The 17,262-nt window shown below is 36.2% G+C and overlaps 3 protein-coding genes across 7 annotated transcripts; 2 read left to right on the top strand and 1 right to left on the bottom strand.

The window, feature by feature from the left end:
- Positions 1-597: 597 nt before the first annotated feature.
- LOC124219873 (antichymotrypsin-2-like) lies at positions 598-6,326 on the top strand. 3 transcript variants are annotated; one of them, XM_046628094.2, is made up of 9 exons: positions 2,209-2,368; positions 2,616-2,738; positions 2,966-3,148; positions 3,289-3,499; positions 3,623-3,837; positions 3,970-4,155; positions 4,372-4,507; positions 5,185-5,321; positions 5,933-6,175. In XM_046628094.2, the coding sequence occupies exons 2-9, from the start codon at positions 2,670-2,672 to the stop codon at positions 5,936-5,938; spliced, it is 1,143 nt and encodes a 380-aa protein (XP_046484050.1). In that variant the 5' UTR covers positions 2,209-2,368; positions 2,616-2,669; the 3' UTR covers positions 5,939-6,175. The 3 variants fall into 3 exon arrangements, with proteins under 3 accessions (XP_046484049.1, XP_046484050.1, XP_046484048.1); XM_046628093.2 differs by lacking the exons at positions 2,209-2,368; positions 5,185-5,321 and adding an exon at positions 598-810 and having other exon boundaries at positions 5,933-6,326; XM_046628092.1 differs by lacking the exon at positions 5,185-5,321 and having other exon boundaries at positions 2,210-2,368; positions 5,933-6,326.
- Positions 6,327-6,454: 128 nt separating this feature from the next.
- On the top strand, positions 6,455-11,442 carry LOC124219875 (serpin B6-like). Of its 2 annotated transcripts, XM_046628095.2 has the most exons (8): positions 6,455-7,340; positions 7,607-7,688; positions 7,908-8,090; positions 8,297-8,519; positions 8,649-8,863; positions 8,982-9,170; positions 9,441-9,576; positions 9,846-11,442. In XM_046628095.2, exons 2-8 carry the CDS (start codon positions 7,608-7,610, stop codon positions 9,968-9,970), a joined length of 1,152 nt encoding a protein of 383 aa, XP_046484051.1. In that variant the 5' UTR covers positions 6,455-7,340; position 7,607; the 3' UTR covers positions 9,971-11,442. The 2 variants fall into 2 exon arrangements, with proteins under 2 accessions (XP_046484051.1, XP_068992636.1); XM_069136535.1 differs by having other exon boundaries at positions 6,455-7,688; positions 8,309-8,519.
- On the bottom strand, positions 10,176-16,063 carry LOC124219877 (uncharacterized). Of its 2 annotated transcripts, none has more exons than XM_046628101.2 (4): positions 15,550-16,063; positions 14,857-14,991; positions 13,638-14,674; positions 10,176-13,497 (listed from the first exon to the last, which is right to left on the bottom strand). In XM_046628101.2, exons 1-4 carry the CDS (start codon positions 15,884-15,886, stop codon positions 11,647-11,649), a joined length of 3,360 nt encoding a protein of 1,119 aa, XP_046484057.1. In that variant the 5' UTR covers positions 15,887-16,063; the 3' UTR covers positions 10,176-11,646. The 2 variants fall into 2 exon arrangements, with proteins under 2 accessions (XP_046484057.1, XP_068992630.1); XM_069136529.1 differs by lacking the exon at positions 15,550-16,063 and adding an exon at positions 15,362-15,461.
- Between the last annotated feature and the right edge of the window lie 1,199 nt (positions 16,064-17,262).

Raw genomic sequence — 17,262 nt, 5'->3', positions numbered from 1 at the left:
AACCGCCAAGGCGTAGAATAGCAGGAATTTATATTCGGTAGTTTTTAACTCCAACGACATGAAAATCTTGGCACATTTCGCACTAGCATACAGCCAACAGGAAGAAGTGAACTTGAAAATAGTCGTTCTTTGAAAGAAATATCTAAAAATTTCCATAACGATATCATCATTACTCGCGAATACTAGCATTGATCGTGAAAAATGTTATTTGCATAGAAATTAAAACTTCTTGTCCGAGTATTACACGGACGCTCAACGTCCACGCGTGATGGTTTAATTAAAAAGCGTAGTTAGCGCTGACCCGCATCGGATACATGAAATTATTGAGTGAGTTTTAAGCCGGTTAATCTATTGTGTACTGAAAAGAACAGTAACTGGTATAGGTATTTATATTCTCGTACGTTGGTGTTCTATATTACGCTCTTACACCTCTACGAATTGTTCTAATCTTCAACTGCAGACGTGTAAGCAATTAATATATGGATCCACTCGGTGTCGTTGCCAAAGTATAGAAGTGTTTCAATGAGAGCGTTCAAGTGTTTTGATGCGTCATACGATCAGTTATCTTCGATCAAAGGTGTGGTAATCTGTAAACGTGTTTATCTTAAACGGTGAAATTGAAACTGACAGTTCTAAACCCGAAATCACCGATTACCTAATGGAGCAGTCCGTTATTTGCTTTCAGTTCAGTTTTGTATTCCGTGCGTTGCGGACGTAGGATTATTATTTGCCAAGCTGTTCTTGTTTCTGATATCTACCTTTCGCAAGTTTCTACACACCTCCGTTTCAACCCCAGAATATCATCTAACGGTAAGCCGTTATGTGTCATTATAATATCCGCTCTGTAAAAAAACAAAAACAAAAATAAAACAAACTGAAATGACAATTTTTCAATATCGTTATTCTTTTCGTAATCATTTGGCGAAGGAGCGACGGGGGGGGGGGGGGGGGGGGGACATTGGTAGTCTAAATCCAGCACAGAAAATCAGAATTTCCACCAGATTCTGCAGTGCCTTCAGCCGCCATCTTGAATTTACGGTTTGAGTCGGAAAATATCGATTGTAGTCAAAATCTTGTTCATACCAAAGTTGTAGACGATTAAGTTCCTTACAAGTTTAGTCTGACTGAGGATGAGTTATTTAACAAAAACAAATTCCTCCGTAATTTCAAGATGGCGGCTGAAGCTTCTACAAAATAAATCTGACCAAAATGCGGAATTTAGACTACCAATGCCCCCCCCCCCCCCCAACGAGTACAAAAAGGAAATAGTGGAATCGAAAAAATGCAATTTCAAATGTACATTCCAACTGGATTGTATACTGTAGATGATGAATGAAATTAGTGATACGTAATTTCTACGTTTTTGTGATCTAAATGTCGCGGATTGATTCAGAAATCGTGTGATGCTGTTTGCATACACATGTAATAATAATGCGGATGTATTAAAATTTTCTTACAATCGTTTGTTTCATTTTTATTTTTATTATTCGGTATAATAGCAACACAATTGGCATCGGCTTATCGCAATTCAGTGAGAATGCTATGCCGGTAAAAATAATTTTCCTAACTGTATAGACTATTGGCATACAAGTGAATTTCAGCACCATAATTTTTTCTTCTTCTATACCTAAATCAGCATTATCGAATACATGCTGTGATGAAACACAATACATTCCAGTAGATTTGTGAAACTTTTGAATTTGCATTCCAAATAGGTTTCTTCCTTTCAAATTTGGAACAGATTGTTCTAAGGACAAAAATTTATTGGTTTCAATGACAGGACACAAATGATAAACGTCATTGTCATCTTTTTTAAGACTTGTTTAAGTTAATATTATTTGCGGAAAAATCTTAGTTAAATTGGTTCTTCGATTTCAAGTAACGTTACTGCGCTTACGAGTTGCGATACGCACGGAAAATACATGAAACGTTGAAAAATTTCACCGGTATAAAGTCAAAGAAGTTTTTTTTAGTGGCGATCATCAGTTGCTCTTATACCACGATCTGTCCGTCCAACGTATTTAGGAACTAGTCTATTTTTATCCTATAAACCCGTTTCGCTCTGATCTGATATCTTCGTCTGGTAAGTAAAGAAAGTCCTTCCGCGGTAGAGCAACGAATATATAAGACAACTAGAATCCGAACGACGCCTTTTCCCCCTCCTATCTCCGTAGCCGTCTAGCCGAAGAGTCGCGTTTTTTCCGGATGACTCACAACCTACTGCGTACGCAGGAATTACAGCGCACAAACATTCCTAGTAGTATGATTGTAGGATTCGTAGGCGTACACCGGTGTCCTATTTATCACCGATAAATGCGCCTATCTTGCACTCGGCCTGAGGCACCGTTCGATAATTAACGCTTGATAAGTGAGAAATGAAAATAATCTCCGTTTTAATCCCGCTTTCATGAATCGCTTAATCAGTCTAATTCGTAATTATGCTTGCTACCGCATGCAGAATCTTGTAACTGTATCTATGAAATTTCGTTTTTATCACTCGTCGCAGTCATAACTTTTGGTCGATTTGCAATGCAGGATAAGAAGCGGAAATAATTCATATACAGAATTCGCTTGGCATTTATGTATTTACTGCAAAACTCTGATTCTTGTTTCAGTATTATTACCGCCTGTCGATATTGTTGCTGCGATAGCAGTTTGAGCCAACGATTATGGCTGGAAACGTTGGACTTCATGCCGTAGCTGAAACTACTGGCCAATTTGGTAACAATTTCTTAAAGGTATGTTTAAACGCAATTACTTTACTTAGATTCTTTAATGATCCAGTGAGAAATGATAGTTTATTTTCGGTGACAAAACTTCTCTGATACCCATTTATATGTTACGTATGCATTACATTTTTTGTGCCTCTTTGAACTGCAAAACTTATAAATGGTAGAACTTACAGGGATTTTAATTAGTTTTGTAAGCTTCTATGGACTGTTTTTTCAATATTTGAAAATTTCAGACCGTCGGTAATGACAAACCTGGCAACTTAATCATGTCGCCGTTGAGCGCTCAGGTAGTGCTGGCGATGGCTGCCTACGGAGCAGGTGGCAGAACCGCAACTCAAATGCGCTCTTGTTTATTCATTCCCACTGAGAATGAAGTAGGCCAATCGGGTTATCAGTCTCTTATCGAAACATTGAACGTAAGTAATGCAAATAATTTATTCTGGTGTTGGTACTTTCTAAAAGCTGCACGACAGCAGTTCCGCTCTATTTATCCTTGCATGTGAGAATGTGTGCTCCGGATTTACTTTGAAAAAAATTTGACCAGAATTTTTTTCAGGCTGTGAAAGGAGTGGAATTACGTCTTGCTAATAAAATATACACAGCTTCTCAGTTTGAAGTAAAACCTGAGTACAAAGAGTTGACGTCTAAAAAATTTTACTCCTCGAGTGAGGAAGTTGACTTCAACGACCCGACACAAGCTTCTAAAACAATCAATACTTGGTGCGAGGAGGAAACTAACAAACGTATTAAGGATTTAATTACTGAAGGTAAATACTTATGTCTGCAATCGAATCTGGCAAGTTTTGTTGGAATTGTAATCTTCTTCGAGTTGGAAGCACTTATGGAGTTATAGAACTTTTCAAGACATTTAACTGAGTCCCTGTTCATAGACTGCCTCAACTCGGACACAAAATTGGTACTTGTGAACGCAGTATATTTCAAGGGACAATGGGACAAAAAATTCAATCCCGCTTTGACAAAGGATAGACCTTTCCACATCGATGAACACACTACAAAATGTGTACCTACCATGTTCATAAAACACAAACTGCGATTTGGCGATCTTCCAGAGTTGAGTGCAAGATTCATCGAGATCCCGTACCAGGTATAGAGACTTGAGAATCAATTGGAGATGTGAATATTGACGTTAATCGATCATTCGGTCTAGTCATGTACTATCAGAGATTCATAGGATAATCTCCTTCACAAATATTCTAATTTTTTTTCTATTTCTCAGGGGGACGAGCTGAGTATGATAATCATTGTACCGTACGAAGTGGATGGCCTCCAAAAAATTCAGGATAATCTTCATCAAGTGAATCTGAAACAAAGTTTGCAAAAATCGTATCCCAGCGACGTCGAGCTCTTCTTGCCAAAATTCAAGATAGAAAGTACTTTAGATCTCCAAGAGACACTTGAAAAGGTAACATACGAAGTAAATTGCAACTTTTCATTATAAATAGCAACTGATGGAATTTCTCTAAACAACTTGTGTGTATTACATAACTTCTGGAATTTTTTTACTACCAAATTTCTGTCCAATTCATGTAATTTCAAAAAGTCCTGTCCTAGAATAACTAACTATAAGAAGTTTGAGTTGCTGATTATTTTTCTATCCACTGTACACGTCTACTTTTAGTTGGGAATGACTGACATGTTTGGAGAAGAGGCTGACTTCTCTGGTATATCTGATACTCCACTCAAAGTTAGCAAAGTCATCCAAAAAGCATTCATCGAAGTAAACGAGGAAGGTAGCGAAGCTGCTGCTGCTACTGGTAAGTCAAAGTTCTGCGAACATCACAGCAGTGCACTGACCCTAATTTAATCCTGTACTTTTGCCTCCATTGAATCGCATATCACCATTTCTCTCTGCCTTCGCGTCATTTAATTTTCTGCAATAGTTTTTGAACATTTTTCTCAGACGTTGTTTTAATGTCTTACAACAATATTGTATATACCAATCGAGTTTTACGATCCAGCAGTACATTTAGCCTCCTTTTTATTCACCACTGAGGCTGAATTCTAGAAGACAGAAAAGGGAATTTGCACTGTAAGCTATGCAACTTTCTCACCACTACTTTTTGGTTCCGTTCACAATTTCTTATCGCATATTCTTACAATATATTTTAGCGAATAATTTATGTACGTTTTCATACCACGCTAAGAGCTTTGGCAATTTTTACATCTTTTTTATTATACACATCACTATTTATTTTCAATGTATTAAACTTAATTTGCATGTGCCTTCAATTGATTTTCGTAGATATAATTATGTGCAAAAATATCATAATTCACCACTAATCTTCTGGATCTTCGTATTAACAAAATGAGTTATAAAATGTCTTTCAAACTCTAAATTGTGCGTATACTGCTTATTTGATTTATAAATAATAATACTTACTGATTGAAATGTACTATTTCAAGACAATTTTTTTTTTTTTTTTTTGTTTAGGTGTAGCCTTAGTTTTAATGTGCGCATATATCGAGGAACCTCCGCTGAGATTTGAAGTCGATCGACCATATCATTATGCAATATACCATCACAGCACTGGAATATCCTTATTCACCGGAATTATTCGAGAACCTAACGTAATGTGAATTAATCTTATTCCTCAATATTGTGATAGAAATTTAATTTCATTCCAGCTTGTTTCGGAAAAATGATCTTTTTTTCAGCTGCATCGCAAACTATCACGCGCATTTTTGTGCATATATGCGATTTGAAACTTTTTCTACAGGCATAGTGTTTACTACGATATAAACAACTAGCTTTAATACAAAATGTATTACAATAAAGTATTATCTGTTATTGAGTGAAATCTTGATATCTTGAGTAACTCACTTACAGATATTATCTACATGGCATTATGAAGTTATATGATAGACTAGAGATATTGTCTTCATTTATGAGACTACCCGTAACTTCAGATACTGATTTTAATTTTTACTGACCCGTGATCGAAGTAATTATTAGCTACAGATAAAACTGGTTAATTATAGCCAAGTGAGAGGATTTAGAAAAAAAAAATTCATTCTGTGATAGATAATGTTCAGAAACTATTGTAGTTACGATACATACAGAGTTTGTAAACTGAAATCAAATTATACTACATTTTATTAATATTCATCAAAATCAATCTCACTATTAAAATTAATTATCCATTATTACAAACTATATGTAAATAACGTTCACGTTTCAGGAATAATGCTGCAGGCTCGGTGCATGATATTTTCAGCTGAACTAGCCGTCGACCACCCGTTCGTTTACATGATTGTATCTTTAACGCAAAGCAGCTCTGATGACGACGGGGACATCGTATCGTTGTTTAGCGGCCATGTGGTAGACCCATCATTGTAGTGTAAATAACCCCATAGATATTTGTACAGATGGCCAAATCACTTTGGTGTTAATAACGCAATACAGATGACCGTCTTCATTTCTATATGAGTGACGAACCGATATTTTTGCTAGAATGCCTCCCACGTGTCATCAAATATAATTTTTAATGTTTGTGCTCGTCGTCGTTAATTAATTTCTGCGAACCAGTGTTGAATTGAATACATTGCTTATAAATAAATTTTACATCTTTTAAATATTCGTTTTTTTGAATTTAAAATCTCTGGTAATTTTTCGTTTTGTAATCCCCATGTTATTGATAGTCAAAAGCGTTGTCAATTGTCTTCATAGGATTCAACTGTTAGTCAAAAATGTTAAATGTATTTTTACAAAAATTGGTGAGTAGTGGCACTGAAATAATTGGAAAGGAATTGTAATTTTGAAACAAGTATATTTGAATGGATAGTTGTCCCGAGAATTATCACGTACGTAAATAAATTGACAAAACGATTAATTAAGCTCAGTAAACATAATAAACAATGGTGCGTATAACATCCCTTAATTATATCAGTAAATAATACAATTAGACTTTCGGTGTTTTCACTTCACTTGGTGTTTATACCTATGTACACAAGGGGCAGTGATTCTGACAGTTAATTTTAACAGTTAACGCGTTATACTCGTAAAAAAAAATCCAGAAATATTCAACTCGCTAGCCTCTCAGAGTTTCGGATGCATGACCCTCGTCCTGGCGTTCTCTTTCTATTCCATTTGCATATGTTACCGCGATTTCCCTCATTTTCGGTTCCGTCTAGGATTCCGAGATCCTTCGTTTGTAACGCGCATTTAAAATAGCAAGTTACAATTTATATATGGAATAAATAACAGTTGTTTCAGAAATAATACTGCGTGCTTGATGCATGACATTTTCAGCTGAACTAGCAGTCGAATTGAGAACCAATTGTTTTCAAAAGATCTTATTTTAAGCACCGCACCGTGAATGAGCATGAATCTCGTCTCGGAATTTTATTGTATTCTCATATTCTGAAAATGAACGTCGTCCAGTATTCGCACACGAATCTATTTGTGAGCTGAATCGTTATGCATTACGCATAGTCGTACTTTTAGACCTCTAGCGCAATATTATATGTATACTTCGATCTATCAGTTTCTATAAGTTCGCGAGAATTGTACGTTGAAAGTACAGTGAATTGGCTTTTAGCATTTCCTGAAAAAATCGGCACTTATACGAAGACAAACTTAATACACAGGTGACTGCTTTGTTGTTAATTACATATGATAGATAAAAATATCATCATTACGTACTTGTAAAATTTGGTACAGATCAATTATTGATACTGGTTGAGAAATGATCTTATTGTTAAAAAGTTATTAGAACTTTTCTTCTAAAAATAGCATTGTACTATAATTTGATAAAAGTGAACGAACTATCTTGTATTTGTTATACAAGCATCGTTTAATATTGTTTCGTTAGGTATATTTCAGTAAAAGCATTTCCATTCGTTCTTTATTACAGTATGGGTGAAGAAATACATGAGAATAACGGCCTTCAGGCCATTGCGGAGGCTGCCAATCACTTTGCTACTAGTTTTCTAAAGGTAGATGCATAAATGTAATTTGATTATTACATTCAACACAACTCGTTATTAATTAGAATTATCTATAAATAGACCTTGTTATTTATTGCAGCTGTCAAGAATAAATCAACTGATTATAACACCATGAACCGATCGTCTCACTGTTTGATCTCATTTATACATTTGTATAGATTTAAATTCTTTTTTATAATTTTTCTCACTGTAATTTCACATTTTCAGGTACTGGTAGGTGATAAATCCAATAACTTGATCATGTCTCCATTGAGTGTTCAAGTGGTACTGGCCATGGCTGCTTATGGGGCCAACGGCAAGACTGCTACTCAAATGCGATCAGCTCTTCTTCTCCCCGATAACGACAGTCTTGGCCAATCGGGCTACCGTTCCCTCATTACACTTCTGAATGTGAGTTGCGAATCGAGACGCCGTACACTAATATCAATTTGTATGTATGAATTGGTACTTGATCTCTCTTCAAGCTCTACACTGGAGATACTGTTGCACCCAATATTTTTAATGTCATAATTACTTTTCACATTATTATACTCCATGGTCATAGCTATTCGTTTTCGTTCCACAAACTTCATCCTAAGTTTGGAATATCAAAAAAGTTTATGTTTCAGAGTGCAGAAGGAGTTGAACTGCGTCTCGCTAATAAAATATTTACAGCTTCTGGATTCGCAGTAAAATCTACGTACAAGGAATTGATGACTGCAAAATTCTTGTCCTCGAGTCAGGAAGTAGACTTTGGCGATGCATCGACTGCCGCTAAAATTATAAATACTTGGTGCGAAGAGCAAACAAACAATCGCATAAAAGACGTTATTACACCAAGTAATAATTATTGTAGTACCTAGTGTACTAAAGTAAATTATAAGTTGAATATGGATTCCGAAGAAGCCATGAGAAATTTATTTACAGCTACTACTTTACTTGCGTGTTTGTATCCTTGTGTAATTTCAGACAGTATTTGTGCAGACACAAAGTTGGTATTGGTGAACGCAGTGTACTTCAAAGGTCAATGGGAGAGAAAGTTTGATCCTTCTCGAACTCAGGACAGACCGTTCTATGTTGATGAAAAAACTACTAAACATGTTCCTACCATGTGTATCAAACATAAATTCAGAATGCAGGCTCTTCCAGAGCTTGACGCAAGCTTTATTGAATTACCGTACCAGGTATAAAAAGTAAATTTTTATGCAAATTAGCATGTACTGTCGTTGTACATTTCATGTCAGATGTGGTGCAAAGGGTAAAAAGGTTCACAAGGTCAATATATTATTACGTATCTCCTAGGGTGGAGAGCTCAGCATGATTATAATTTTACCAAACAAAATTGTAAATGGATTAAAAACGATCGAAGATAATCTTCATGAAGTGAATCTCAAAGAAAGATTGCAGCAAATTTCTCTGAGAGATGTAGTTGTATACTTACCAAAATTTAAGATTGAATGCAGTTTAGACCTCCAGAATACTTTGATAAAGGTACAGTTTTAATTATTACAAAATATGCTATCATCCATTTCACTCGTCAAAAGTTGAATTTTAGTTGCATTCAGTATTCTATTCCTTTCAAATAAATCCGAAACTGTCATTTATAAAACAATGTGAATGAAATAAAACCAAAAAAAATTTGTAATGATCTGTTTTATATAGTTGTCAAATTTTTATGCATCCGTAGAATTTGTAGAATTTCTGTTTCTGAGTAGGCTCAAGCACCTGTCCCTTCAAATCTGTTACATGTTTTTATTCTAGTTGGGAATGACTGAAATGTTTACAAATGGAGCGGATTTTTCTGGTATAGCTGAGTTTTCGCTCAAAGTTAGTAAAGTCGTTCAAAAGGCATTCATCGAGGTTAATGAAGAAGGTACTGAGGCAGCTGCTGTTACAAGTGAGTGAAGATTCATTGGAATAATTTTATTTTAATTACAAAGATATAAAAGATTTTCGTGCAGTTCAAGCCGTTGATTTTGCAACAGCAAATTAAGGTACATAATAATTCTGAACAATGCCCAGAAAATTATGAGCCATTAAATCCTACACAATCCAGCTTATGTCATACAATTTGAACAGATGTCCATGTACATCGTCGATTTTCTGCTTACCAAAGTTTGGAATAATGGAAGGGATATGGCTTCATTGTTCATGTATAATTTTCAGAAATGCAAATCACAAAGCGTTGTGGACCACGAGAATTCGAAGTTAATCAGCCTTATTACTATGCAATATATCATCGAAACACTGGAATTTCCCTCTTCAATGGCATTGTTCAACAGCCCAACTAGGTACAATATAATCATGAGCATTGTTCGAAAAATCGAACTGAAAATTAACTCTGTTATAGGATTTCACCAGAGTTTTTATGAGTTGGGTGAATTTTCATTACCTGTTCCTTTATATGTACTTGTAAATATGACTAATCGTTTTACCGATTGTGAGTCAACAGCTTTAACTGTCTACATTTGAGACCCAGTATTTTCGCGATAGACACGGTAACTCATGCCAACTTTATCTAAAGTCAAAAAACCAAATATGTTCCGTTAGCAGGTGAGTATAGCTAGTGATTGGACGGAGGATTTTAAAAAAATTGAAATTTCTATTTTCTACAGAGTTTTATGCAAAAAAGTACAATTTTCGGTACAATTTACACCATGTATTTCATTGTCAAATAAGTTGTGATCGAAGAAAAAAAAATCCTTCGTCTGATCACTAGCTAACTTTGCCTTAAGTTTGAATAAAAAAATTCTGTTATTATATAGAAAAAAAAATAAGAAAAATATGGTTTTTTTTTTAACCTTTGAGACCCATGTAACCCCTGAAGCTATAGTCAATGGATGTCATCTATATTGAAAGTACTTATCAACCTTTCTATCCGTAAAAATACCTTTTCAACATACATCTATCATTATCTATTCTTTTACGATAATATAATGGATAAATTAATGCCTTTTTGCAATAGATATAATTCCAATATATTTTATTTCAATAAAAATTTAAATGTAATTAACAATGTTGTTAAAATTATGATATATTTCAATGTAATGAGTAATGTATCTCTGATTCAATGAAGTATTGCACTACTCATAATCAATCGAGACGTGGAAGCTTCATTATTATATTTTACTACTCTAAGACGTATTCGTCTTATTTCTATTTTTTTCGTATTCATACAATACTTTTATCGTAATTTAATATTGGAAACTTTTCACTTGAACTCGCATATGTCTGAAAACTCTTGAGATTGTTTGGGTTTCATGAAAATTGAACACCACTGGACAAAAGCGTTGATCACTACATCACGTGAGAATCATCACGTGAAAATCTTCACGAACAAATTAACAATTATTTTTCTCCGTATTGTGATTATAACCATTAATACACGTTTTATTAGATACGTCGATACAACAAAGTCTTGAATAATCATTTCAAAAATTGAAATGAGGACACAAGGCACTAAATGATATTAATAATTTCGATATCTAATTAGGGATATGTTTTAACTGTCCAAAATTTAGATGAAAATTCTGAAAACTAAATATTGCATATACTCTGTGGTAAAGTCTGATTGCGCAAAGCAACAATAAGTACTGCCTGGATTTTCCTAAAGTTTCAAAAATATTTTCTGTGTTTTGTTCTATCTTCAATGTTTACGTGAGATTTGTATTGCAGGTACAAGCATTGAGTCTTCTATTCAATCCTCGGCTTTGATTACCGAGAAAACGAGTAAATAAACATGTTACAATTCTATTAGCCTCAATAGCTGAATGCAAAAATTAACAGTGACCGTATTTCAGGTATCGTATCACGTATAATAATTGATGAATAACCTTCTTAAACTAACGCTATATGTGGAATAAAAACATTTATCATATCTATAAAAAGGAAGAACTATAAAACCTGGGTTAAAATCGAACCAAGCTTAATTTAAAAAAAAATACAATGATTAATGTTATAGATATATCTAGCTAACTATGCAGTTAGCTCCGTCTGCTTTTCCAGACTTCGAAGATATCCCTGAGACCGCAGTTCCCATAGAGGTAAGCGAACTCCGACGAGAGGATGACGGTGGCATGCTCGCTGTGGTGTCAAGAAATACCTCGTCATTATCCGAATCGGTATCCTTGTCATCTTTACCTTTCCTGCTATGAATATATTGGCGAATCATGTTTTCAGTTTGAGCCATGACCATATGTCCATTGCTAGTCATGTACGGAGGACCGCTCTGAGTGGTCCGTCTATTATCTGTGAAATTTTTGTTGTAGGCGTGTCGAAGTTGTTGTTGCTGCTGCTGCTGCTGCTGTTCATACACAAACTGATCTTTATCGACATCTGTAAAGAACCGTTTTGGCTGCTTGTAGTTCAATAGAGGATTAACAACAAAACCGACCTGATCACTGTACTGATTCATGGGTATGTTATCGCTATCATCGCTGGCCAATAGATCGGTGGTAAAACCCATCTGTGGTCGAGTTGTCATTACAGGTCCATTGTAAGATAGTCTAACGTTATTGTCCATCGCTTGTCTGACATGCGCAGGCTGAACTCCGTACGAATACCTATCTTTATTCGGTATCAATGGTTTACTGTCCCTGTTTATTGTGCCAGACCTGGATTGGAGATAATCATTCAAGGTGTTTCCTGCTCCTTGTGCATTCATATTCGTACACGTTTGATTTTTATTGAATCTTGGTCCAACATTTGCTGCAATATTTTGAAAACCAGCGCTTGGAACATTGTTTTTGTCTTGTTGATGTTGATTTGCAGCATTGCGCCACCGCGCGCTATTCATTACAAGCTGAGCCAACTGTTGGATTGTTTGCTTAGTATTATCCTGTTGATTATCATCAAAGTTTACTCGTCGCTCTTGCTCCCTTCTCGTGGTGTATGCATTTCGTGGATTTCCATCATTTACCCTTGATTGAAGTACAGTTTTCGCCGGAGTCGAGCTTTTGATAGGATCATTTTCATACTGCCGCTTGCTATTCAATTGCCGCAGATATTCGTACCCTTCACCTTGTCCTGTGACCAGAATTTCTGCTCTGTCTTTCTGGTCGACATTCAGATTATTAACAGTGGCTGAGCAAGCTAGCGTTGCATTTTCTATCATTTCTTCAACTTGCTTTTCAGTTTCGATAAATGCAGCACTAAGAATCGATCCAGCATAATTTTCGATTCGGTTGGATAATTTTTTTCCCGATGTTGTATCCTGCTCTGTTTCAATTTGACGTCTTGCATTTTCTACCTTCTCATCCACTCTTCTTTCTGCATCAAGAAATGTAATAGTCTCAGAAATAAGCGTTTTGGTATCCATAAACAGACCGCCTTGTTTGGCAATACGTCTTTCAGCAGAAGACTGTGTTCTCACTTCTGTATTTGTAATCGGGTAAAATCCGAGTTGCATTTGTGCCCTTACGAAAGGAGATTGCGAAACTGGACCAAGTTTCGACCATATGGTTCCTGGCTTTCCACTTGGACTTGTAATCGGAGTTACTACCCCAGGTCTGGTCGACAAAGGATTTTGATTGACCAATTCTATTTTAGAATTAGGTAATGTACATGGCACACGACATGGTTTTGGCGGAACTAGATCCAGTTTCGGTGGAACAACTCCTGGTTTAGGCGGCGGGGCTAGACGACTTATCCTCGGCTCTGGAAGCGGAGGAGGTATTTCTGCTTCCTTTTCCGGACTTTGGTTCAAGACTGAGGCATGAACTACATTCAACAGATGATCCAACCGGTTTTCCAATCTGTTTTGACGATCTCTATCTATGTCTAAGAAACGAGTAACCATATCGCTCTGGGCTGCCAGAATCTGAAAACATAAGTCACATGTTATTAGCATAATTGAAATATTTGTAATTTCAGAATGTTCAGGCTACCGAAATAGGTCGATTGCTAAGGAGGACCAGTTTCATTAATAAGCCAAAGTGCAGATGATTTAAGTATGTTCACCTTATTAACAACTTCGTTCTGTGAACTTAGCGCGCTCATCATAAGTTGTTCCAGCTTCTGTGCTTTTTTTTTCCTAAATGGTGCATCGGGGGCTGATTCAGTGTTCACAGCAGAGTCTTTTGATTTACTGAGACCTTTTTCTGAAGGTGTTGGTGATTCTTGCAAGAACTCTATGGATAATGTGTCGTCATTGTAAGTAGCATTTGTTGTTAAAGATGTGGCGTCAAGACTTGGCAAAAAAAGCGGGTTGTACATTGGTAGCGCCTGGTTGAAGGTTTCGTTTAAATTTTGAGGCTTTTCATGTTTGGGAGTTTCACAGAATGCATCATTCAAATTTGGTCCGATATCGCCAAAAATGTTCGGAGACAATTGGCCAGCTGTTTGATTACCATTATGGTTGAAATTTTGAGTTGGGATTGCATCCTGATATTGTTTATATGTAGCCGCTAAGTTTTGTCTGAACGAAGCCTTTCTTGGTTCCTGTGGCATAGCCTGTTTATTCATAGCTGCTGAGCTTTGCTGGAATTGATTTTGCGTGCGTTGGATATTTTGCGGGATACGATTTTGGTTCAAAATAATATTCGGCTGTACTTCAGTTGATATTCTTACCGAATTCGGCGGCATTTGACTTTGCAAAATTTGATTTGTATTATGTAACAAGTTTTGCTGCAGTGCAGGATTATTTTGCAGCATATTCTGCTGCATCAAGTGATTGTGAGCTGCCTGCAGTAAGTTTTGTTGAAGTAAGGCTTGATTTTGTTGCATATTTTCTTGGATTATATGATTTTGCACGTTTTGCACTGTATTTTGAAAGGGTATTTCACTGTAGCAATTATTCGGCACTGAAGCTTGACGAAATGTTTGTTGTATCGGTATTTCTTTAACCGGAACTGCATTTTGCCGCAGTGATTTTTTCATGTTTGGGGCCAAGTGTTGAATAGTATTTGTTGCTGCATCTCTAACTGGCGAAAAAGTACGATACGGTTGCGCTAAAACTGTTTCATTTGATTCTGGTGAATCTGGGTATTCCTCATCATCTGTAAATCATTCGGAAAACAAATATGTTTTATGCTTTTCTATTATCTATTCTATTTTTCACACATTTTGTTCAAATAACGAAACAAAGTTCTGATTGAGGATTATCTTAATGTAGCAAAATATGCATGTTGTAGCTTCTCCACTATCCTATGTTTGTTCAAAAACCTGAGAATCTACGTACGTGCAAGTTCCCACATTGGAGAAAGAGCCTCTGTACGGAGTAGAGTTTCAACAGGATCGCGATACTGATAACGCATTTGCAGGTTTTTGTTAGTCTTGACATCCTTCGGCGGTGATTTTATATTAACTCCTACATCTGGCGTGGAAAAATTATTCACAGTTATATATCCATCCAATATAACGTAAAAATACATAAAGCTGAAATTAGTAAAACCAATGTAACGAAACATGAGGGATAAAAATCGTTATTGTGCAATTTTAGAATGACTTTCAAGGAATTGGTTTTTCAAAATATGAGCATATTTTATTTATCATAGTTTCCTAAATTTCAGACTTCCCTAGAGGTGCGAAATAACGATTATTCCTACACTTATTTCTAACTTCAGCCTCGTAAAAATAATCGGAATTAACGAGCAACAAATTAGCTTTTCTCAATCTTTACGAACGTTAGCATTTCTAATGGTAAGCATGCAACAAGTTGATGGTAAAGTACAAAACGTTCCTACGATCGGGCAAAGAAATAACGAAGGGTCGGAGTATAGAAAGTAAATAAAAGCAACAAAACATTTCGTGACCCAGCGTGTAACTTACGCCATGGCCCTTTCGAAGTTTAAACTTTCATCGGGAAGGGGTAGGCGTGTGTATATACGTTAGATAACGATAAATAGTGTTAGAGCGACGTGGTGAGGCTTACCAACGGTATCAACACCGTTGATGTTCGATTGAAGCAGTCGTTTGTCTTTCAGGACTTTGTCGATGGATTCGTAATACTGTTCAACGCCAGCGCGAGTCCCGGTTTTTTTTGCTTCCCGGTAGCAAACGAGGACCTGTTTCATTCTGGATCGGCATTGTTTGCCTGAGACGTTGTAGCCTTTCTTCTGCATGTAACGAGCGACGCTATCCCAAATCAATTGCGGCTTCGTCGCGTATTCAAGCTGCTTTTGCACCTGCTTGTCCGTCCAAACCGACACCAACAACGTCGTGCTGTCAGGTGTCCATTTGTACTTTAAAGTCTCACCCGAATCACTCATCTTTTTTATGTTATCATACGCCAAATATCGACCAAAAAAATACAAACACAAAGACGCCACTCTCACTCGCTCTCACTCTCGCGTCACACGCCGTTCGTTTCACGTTCAGCGTTTACTGAACCCAACCGTCGGAGATTTAAACAAGATGAGTCCAAGTTCGACCGTGGGGGAGAGCAACAGGTTGCCCCCTCCCACTGACACTGGTGTCCCCACATACCCAGTATCTATCCATTGTGACTGTATTCTCAGGAGCGAACGTACAAACAGTCCGGGCCCGCATTTACGCCTCGCGTATTTTTCTTTCCTTTGAACGAGCTCTCGTACCACGGAAATACAAACGAAAGGATACCGTAAACAGGGTTAACTTTGAACTAGGGGTGCAATTTTGGGACAGCGGGAAATTTTCGGATTTCGAATTTCCCGCCAAAATTCAAAAACTTTCGAAACTTGAATTTCCTGCTGAGATCCGGAAATTTCCCGCCAAAATTCAAAAACTTTCGGATCTTGAATTTCACGCTGAAATCCGAAAATTTCCCGCTGTTCCAAAGTTGCATCCGAAAATCTAAACTTACCCAGGCTTACAATAATAAACATTCACCTGATTTTCAATCAATGGAACTGTCGATTTTACTTTGGTACTACACTCAAACACAATGAAATGACATCTGTACTGCTTTTTCGCAAAGACTGAACTTGTCAATTTATAATTTATTTAAAAGTTATGCAAAGCAAATATTGCTGAAAATTAAAACACACTTTACATCATGCGTCATCAAAGAGCATACCGACCGCTTGTGATGGGTACAAAAAATTACAAGCTTTTCTTTCATTTTTGCCTGATTTCCACCATTTAAGCAAGTTTCGTACGCTTTGCTTCACCAAGATTAGCTGTTCCCCAATCTTAGTTATAATTCCATTCTAATATTATAAGTGATTTATGTATGAACAGTTGTAGTTGTTTAATGACAACGTTCTTAGCGTTCAAGGACATGCAAGTGTTTTTCTTTCACGTTAAGTAATGTATGCGAATGAGCTGTGCCGACTCTAAATAATTATTACGTCAATACATGCGTGAATCTCATAATTCTAATGCACGATATTGTGCTTTGGCTTAAGCTAATTTCGTAGTAAAGTTTTTAGCTTGTGATATAATTTTTCTTCCGACTGATGTAAATATAGATAATAATACTACGTCGGTCTGTGATACGTACAAGAAATAAATCTATCACAGAATATTTAGACTCATTTTACGCTGGACTCCATTACATATTGGAAATTTAAAAAATAAATTTTTGAGTTCGACTATAAATTCTTTAACTAAAAGCTAAAGGTAGTATTCATTGCATATTTGATTTTATACTTGAAGTCATAGAAAA

Source organism: Neodiprion pinetum, chromosome 5, assembly GCF_021155775.2.
Source record: "Neodiprion pinetum isolate iyNeoPine1 chromosome 5, iyNeoPine1.2, whole genome shotgun sequence".
In the NCBI taxonomy this organism is placed as follows: domain Eukaryota; kingdom Metazoa; phylum Arthropoda; class Insecta; order Hymenoptera; family Diprionidae; genus Neodiprion; species Neodiprion pinetum.
The sequence above is the reverse complement of the archived record's forward strand: the minus strand, read 5'-3'. Positions and strand labels throughout refer to the sequence as shown.